The sequence below is a fragment of the Chrysochloris asiatica genome, unplaced genomic scaffold (genome assembly GCF_000296735.1).
Source record: "Chrysochloris asiatica unplaced genomic scaffold, ChrAsi1.0 scaffold00312, whole genome shotgun sequence".
NCBI lineage: Eukaryota > Metazoa > Chordata > Mammalia > Afrosoricida > Chrysochloridae > Chrysochloris > Chrysochloris asiatica.
The window spans coordinates 2529000-2536476 of NW_006408830.1; the positions used below are offsets into that span (position 1 = coordinate 2529000).

General features: G+C 45.8%; 1 protein-coding gene across 1 annotated transcript in view; it reads right to left on the minus strand.

Moving 5' to 3' along the window:
- Nucleotides 1–2252: 2252 nt before the first annotated feature.
- RAB3D (RAB3D, member RAS oncogene family) overlaps nucleotides 2253–7477 on the minus strand; it is a 12322-nt gene continuing 7097 nt past the window's right edge. Inside the window, exon 4 of the mRNA XM_006875131.1 lies at nucleotides 2253–2560. Within this exon, the coding sequence (XP_006875193.1) occupies nucleotides 2373–2560 (188 nt within the window). The 3' untranslated portion in view covers nucleotides 2253–2372. The remainder of the gene's footprint in view (nucleotides 2561–7477) is intronic.

A 7477-nucleotide genomic window follows, 5' to 3' on the forward strand; every position in this document is an offset into this window, starting at 1 on the left:
CACTCTCTGTCCAAAGCTGAACTGTTGAAAAATCTTATGTAAACAGCAATCTTGGGCCAGGCCATACATGTAAGATGCAGCCAAAGTCGCTTTTCATCACACATTCATTACCCCTTGGATAAATGGTCTCTGAGCTACCATTTCTTCTGGTAGCAGCTTAGGGAAAATGAAATCTTAACAGGCCATACTGAATCTTAAGTCTTTTTTTTATCTGCTTTAATATGACTTTGTTACAACAAACTAAAAGTTGTGATTGCTACCCTACACATCCAGACACCCTCACTGTTTGGGTTTCCAGGAATTTGTGCATTTCATCCAGGTCGTCTAATTAGATGATGTACAAAGATACTTTCACTTTGAAGCTCCAAAGGCAGCCCCTAGTAGTAGGTGGACAGGATCCTAGAAATAAATTTATCCTAGAGCCTCTCCCCCTTCCATGTGAGACCCAGGTTCAATTCCCATCCAATGCATTTCATGCACAGCTGCAACCTGTCTTTCAGTGGAGTATTTCATGTTGCTGTGATGCTAAACAGGTTTCAGTAATGCTTCCTAAGAATCTAAGAAGAAAGCTCTGGCAATCCAATTCCCCAAATCAACCAATACCCAATAAATCGCAATGGTCCAATCCACAACGAATCATGGGGATGGTGCAGGACTAGGCAGTGTGTATGGGGTCACCATGAATCAGGGCTGACTTGATGGCAGCTAATAGAGCCCCTATAAATGCAAAGACAAAAACAAAAAGCCTTTGAACCCATTAGTCATTGAGTTAATTCTGACTCATGGTAGCCCCACGTGTCACAGCAGAACTGTGTTCCACAGGGTTTCCAATGAAAGGGCTGATTTTTCTGAAGTAGATTGCCAGGACTTTCTTCCAAGGTGCCTCTGACTAGACTCAAACCTCCAACCTTACAGTTAGCAGTTGAGCATGTTAACCACGGGCACTACCCAAGGACTCTTGAACTAGGCCTTCCCTGCCCAACTAGGAGGCAGCTTGTAAGAGGCTGACAGAAGCCATATTGGCTACCATGGCTAAGAGAATGGTCTCTGCCTCTGCCCTGGTGCCAGAGTGGTGAGAACACATGACCCTCCTCACAGTGCCTGTCATGTTCCTGGGGGGAGGGGGGCCAGCTGGTGCTCCAGGGCAGAAAGAGGTGCCATGCTGCCTGAGTTTGGACATCAGTGGGCAGGAAGGGCCACTGAGATGGGGTCAGATTTATACCCCCAAACTACATCTAATCTCCCAGTTGACAGCTGGGGCCCCCAAGATGGTGTCTCTATCAGGGACCCTTCCCACCTATGTCCATAAAGTACAAAGAGACAAGCGCTATTGTCTCACCCTCTGGCCCCGTCCCAGCACATCCCTGAGACGTAGTTGCTCCGAGAGCACAAAATGTCACCTCGCTGGCCCTTGTCAATGACAGGAAACAGACACTCGGTGTTCAAGGGTCCTCCAGTGGGAGAAGCCCAAGTCCTTACATCACAGGCTGTGGCAATATTGCCCAATTTCCTATTCGGGCAGGATGTAAGATTTGGAAAGATGTTGCTTCAGACCCATGCAGCAAGGAGGGACCTAAGGAGGGAGGCAGGTCTGGGCAGGAGGCCTGGTCTCCTTGCTGAGGACAACTCCCGGCAGGAGACCTCACACACCGGTGCAGGACCTGATGCTGCCCATGGTTCTGTGATTCCACACAATTGGGGAGCAGTGAAGCCAAAACAGTGGCAGGGTCCTGAGTGCCAGGGGATTCTAGGGCAGGTCACAAAGGCACTTCTGTGGTCCCTGAAGTGAGGGGGGACTCTGATTCCCGCCCCTTCTCCACCGGGGAAAGCTGCTGTAACACAGAAGGGCTGTGGGCTAGGGGGAGAGGTTGGTGGTAGTCAATCTGCCATCCACCCTGGAGCCTGGGGGTCTGAGGAGGTTGGTGAGGCTGGCTTGGGGACCAGGATAGGGGGCTGGAGGCCCTGAGATAGCTAAGAAGCCTCCTGCCCCATAGACCCCCAGAACTAAACGGCAGGTTGGAAAAGACAAACCTCCTTTAGCCAGCCTGGGAATCCCACTTGGTGATCAGCACAGTGTGGACTTAGAAAATATTTCTAAGCCAGAAGGCACTGTGGCTGCCCCTACACTCAGGTGACTACTACATGCTGCCCATAGCAACCCCACTGAATCACCTGGACAAGCAGCGAGGTCCTGTACGTGGACACCCCCAGGCCCTGCAACTCTGATGGGAGTTGCTGGGGCGGGCTGTGCGGTCGAGGGTAGCTGACAGGAGGGGAGGGGCACCCTGAGCTTGGAGACAGTCCTTGTGGCTGTGCTGCAGTCAAAGTCTCTGCAGAGGCAGGAGGGGGTGGGTGGGGGCAGGGTGTCATTTCTAGCAGCTGCAGCCACTCGGCTGAGGGGGCGGCACATCCCCCAGGGCTGGGCCTTTCCCGTTGCTGCCCTGGCTGGAGCTGGGTTCCAGGGACTCGTTCATCTTCTCGCAGATGACATCCACCAGGCGCTCGAAGACCTGCTTCACGTTGATGTTCTCCTTGGCACTGGCCTCAAAGAACTCGAAACCTGGATAAACATAAGGTGAGGACACCCATGAGACGCCTGAGGAGCAGGGCCTGCCATCACCTAAAACTGGTTTCCCAGGCCAGCTCTGCCTTTTATACGGCTACAGGACCTTGGCCAAGCAGCCTAAATTCTTTGAGGATCAGTTTACTTACTGGTAAAATGAGAAAAATGATGAGGCTAAGAATCAGCCGCACTAGCTTTATGGTCCTAAGGTCCTCTCTTCCTGGACTATAAGATTTACTACTCCCTTCTTCATGTGGACTTTTAAAAACGGAGCCAAATATTTCCCATGCTTTGGGAAACATGCTCTTGGCCAAATTTAACTGAGTTGTAGGTGGGCTTCAGCTGAGAGGCCACCAGTTTGCAACCTCTGTCTGGCCATTCATGGAAAGTATGTTCATGAGGTGCCAGGCACTCCTCTTGTGCCTCAGATGCTCCTCTGAGCCCTTTACATTCACTGATTTAACTTGCACCATGGTTCTCGGAGGCTCACACAATGTGGCCCATTTTACAGATGCGGAAACAAGAGGCACTAATGAGTAATAAAGTCACCTACCTAAATCCATATGGTAATAAACAGCACAGGCAGGATCTACACCCAGGCTGCCTGGCTCAACTAATATTACAATAAATATTCTTCTTTGACCAGCTGGGCCTTGAGAAGGAAGGCTGGCGGGCCTGCTGACCAGCCTGCTTACCCATTCTGGGGAGGGAGGAGGGCACGGAGTAGCATTGCATGTATTCTTAGCATTACAGCCGTTATCCCTGTAGGACAGAGGAGAACTGCCAGCATGGAGTTTCCAAGGCTGTAAATCTTTACAGAAGCAGACAGTCACTTGCATCTTTCTACCAGGGAGTGGTTGATGGGTTCAAACCACCAGCCTTTTGGTTAGTAGTCAAATACTTAACCACTGCACCACTAGGGCTTCTCTTCACATCAGAGTGACCATCAGACACTGCTTCTCAATTCTTTAAAAAAAAATTTATTTTTATTTTTATTTTTTAATTGTCCTGTGAGGGCAAAAATGCTTTGGGGACTTACCAAGGTCCTTCAGTGACAAAAAGTGATTCATGGAGCAGAAAACAGTAGTGCACCCACAAATCTTCCTGCTCCCTTTGAAAATCAGTTCTGGCTCTGCCTGTGGCAAGGTGACCCAGAAGGCTCTCAACAATGCATCCCCATCTGCCACACCGCCAGGGTGGCCCAGAGGTTCACTGGAATTGTCCATCTGAAACACCCACTGCATTGTAACCCAATGAAAATGTGTAAGCACTGGACCAAAAGGTCATTTGAACCACAAGGTTGGCAGTTCAAACTCACCAGCAGCTTCTCAGAAACCCTATACAGGATCGCTGTGAGTCAGAAGCCACTCAAAGGCACTTAACAACAACAACCCAAGGGCACTCACTGCCCCAGGGCAGAAGTTCCTTCTGCATGTCCTTGGATGTAGCCCAAGAGCCAGAGCAGGTGCTGGAACGGACAGTGACATTCACCAGGATCGCCTTGTTTTACTGTGTGTCACAAGTCCGCTGCCTTCGAAGGGGTGGTGCATGCAGTCTTACTACTTTTCTATCATTCTCTATTAGTGGAAAATATTTGAGTTTTCTTTCTCTGACAGGTTCCAGCTTCTTCAAGTTTGACTGCATTTATTAGATGATTGCATGAGTGGCTGGCTACATAGAGAGATGAATGGCAGGAAGGGGACAGGAACTCAGATCTCCTACTCTGGGTCCATGACCCTCAGTCATCCTGGGAAAATTCAGTGTTTCCTTATCTAGGCATGGCTCTGCCTACAAAACCCATGTTCCCTTTTTGTTTTGTTTTTTTTAATACTTTTTTCTGATGATAAATATTCACTGTAAAAATTCCTGGCAAAAGTAGAATCTACATAAAAGTATTTAGACAGATTTAAAAAAGTCATTTGTAATTTCATCAGCAAGAAAACAATTAAGATTATGTCACTGTAGGATCAGCACTGGAATGCTAACCACAAAGTTGGCAGTTCAAACGGATCAGCCACTCCTTGAAAATACAGGGTTACTATTAGTCGGAACCAACTCCACTTAACAACACCACCATCTTGACATTTAGCTTTCCAGTATTTTTTTCTATGTAAATAAAGGTTGTTGTTGTTGTTAAGTGCCGTCGAGTCGATTACGACCCTGTACAGGGTTTCCGAGGGTGTAAATCTTTACGGGAGTAGAAAGCCTCATCTTTCTCCCGCGGCGCGGCTGGTAGTTTTGAACTGCTGACCTTAAGGTTCACAGCCCAATTCGTAACCACTATGCAATAAAGGTAGTCCCTGATTTAAGACATATTCAAGTTACAACTGGACTTACCATAGACCGTTATTTTTTGTTTCTGTACATTCTATTACTAGTGACACGTATCATATACAATGTTGCCGTGGGTCATATGCTGTTACCATTTCAGATGCTCAATTGCAGATGTTGACTTTTATGATTGGCACAGCAGGATAATGTGCTAGACTGTAAGGTCAGTTTGAGACACAAGGTCAGCAGTTCAAAACCACCAGTCACTCCTCGGACACCCTATATACATGAGTCAGAATCAACTTGATGGCACTAAACAACAACAATAACACTGTTTAAAACACTACAGTAATTACATAGATTTCATTTTTTAAACTAAATCTAGGACTTCAGTTACTGGAAAACATGAACTCAAATGCTGATCAATTTGCAGATTCAGAAAGCAGAGAGATATAACTATGAAATAAAAGAAGAAAAAAAGAAAAGGAGAATTCAGACAACTCTTGCTAATTTTCTGACTAGGAACGCCATCTCCATTTGCAAAAGTAATCCAAATACTCCAGAATCTTCCACAAGTGGAAGTTAAGACCACAACTGACAAAATGCCAACATTTGTCCAACTCTTCTTCATCATCGGAATAAATGTTTCTAATTTGTATATTTTAATGCATGTATGTATTAAAATATATATGCATGATTAGATATGGGAACATGATGGCTCTAGAGGATAAGCCCTAGACTGCAAACCACAAAGTTAGTGGTTCGACCCCATCAGCTGCTCCGAGAGAGAAAGATGAGGCTTTCTGCCCCCACAAAGATTTACAGCCTCAGAAACTGTATGTAGGGTAGAGATGAGCTGGAAACAACTTGATGACACTTAACAACAGCTAAGATTATATTTTAATTATCTTTCAATTCCATTATTCATTACCTATCAATTCCATTTTTCCAGGAATATTCTGAAGCTCCCTTATATGCAATATGTTTCTAATTTCCCTAAAGATAAATCCACATTGGATTTATAAAGATACTGATCATAAAAGCAATAATGAAACTAAAAAAAAAAGGATATTCGACTAACGTCAGAACTGGAGTCGTCGTCACAACAGAATCCATCATAGACTGGGGACTGTTATTGCTGTCACTAAGTACCATCGAATCGGTTCAGACTCAGCGACCATGTATACGGTGGTCTCCAAGGCTGTTCATCCTTTCAGTAACAAAAAGCCTCATCTTTCTCCTGCAGAGTGGCTGGTGGGCTTGAACTGCCAACCTTGTGGTTCACAGTCCACTGTTTATCCTACAGAGCTACCGTGTTCCCCAGACCAGGGACTACCTCTACACAACTGCTGAGATTGTATTTATAAGGTGTATGTATGTATGTCTTTTTCCCTACAAAATCGGAGCAAATGCTTTCTTGCTTTGTACCCTGATATTTTAAACTTAATGACAGAACCCTCCCTCCCTCAGCTGCTGAATTTTCTCTGGAAGGAGGTGTGGGCAGTAGTTCTGAGGAGGCTGGCACAGGGTTGGGTGGAAACAGATTTTACCAGTTTCCTTAAGTGAGTATTCATTTCCAGGCAAATTGGGGATGGGGCTCCAGCTGTGCTTTCTAACAGCTGACTCCCCCAGCACAGCTGGATGTGAATAGCTCAGGTTAAAGTGAGGTTGAGGTTCACAGGAGACACAGGAGGCACATTAAAGCCACAATGAGGGAGCAAAGACCCAACTCCCCCATGGGAGGCACTCCATGGAACAAAGGCCCAGTTTCTTCAGAAAACTGAGGGATATCTTCTGTTACATAGCACAGGGGTCAGCAAGCTTTCTCTGCAAAAGGTCAGACTGTAAATATTTTAGGCTTTGACGGCAATACATCCTCTGTTGCAACTACTCACCTGTTGATGTAGCACAATAGCAGCTACCGACAATACGTAAACAAATGAGTCCAACTTTATGGACACTGAGGTCTGAACTTCATAAAATGTCCGTGTGTCATGAAATCTTCTCTGGACCTTTTTTTTAACCACTTAAATGTGTGAGAACTAGTCTTGGCTTTTAGGCTATCTGAAAACAGGTGGTGGGCAGGAGTTTACTGACTCCTTCTAAAGCACAAGAGAAACTTAAGATCAGACATAACCAAACACCCTGCAAGACTGCTTTTATGGGTTTGAAGACGTTAGTCTCATGGGATAACTCGGTCAATTGGCATAACATAATTCACAAGGTCCATGTCCCCTACATCCTATTGAGGCAAATGGCACCTGGGGTCTTGAAAGTTTCTGAGCGTCCATCTAAGACACAACCATTGTTCTGTAGTCATCAGGAGCAAAAACAGTAGATGGAAGCCAAAGTTTCAGAGAAGAAGCAAGTCTATACGGCTAATCCAGCCTCCAAAAGCCTCTCCCTCATTTACCCCAAGACCGAAGACCTAGATGCTCTCTGGCTACCACTATTGATCATTCTGATCAGGACCACAATACGTGAACGCTGACAGAACAGGAGACAAAAAAACAAAACAAAAAATAGAACTCAAATTCTTAGTAAGACCAGTTGAGAGTACAGGACTCTTTGAGACCACTACCCCAAAACATTCTTTAATCCTTAAATCAAAGCTATCCCTGAGGTCACCTTTTAGTGAAACAA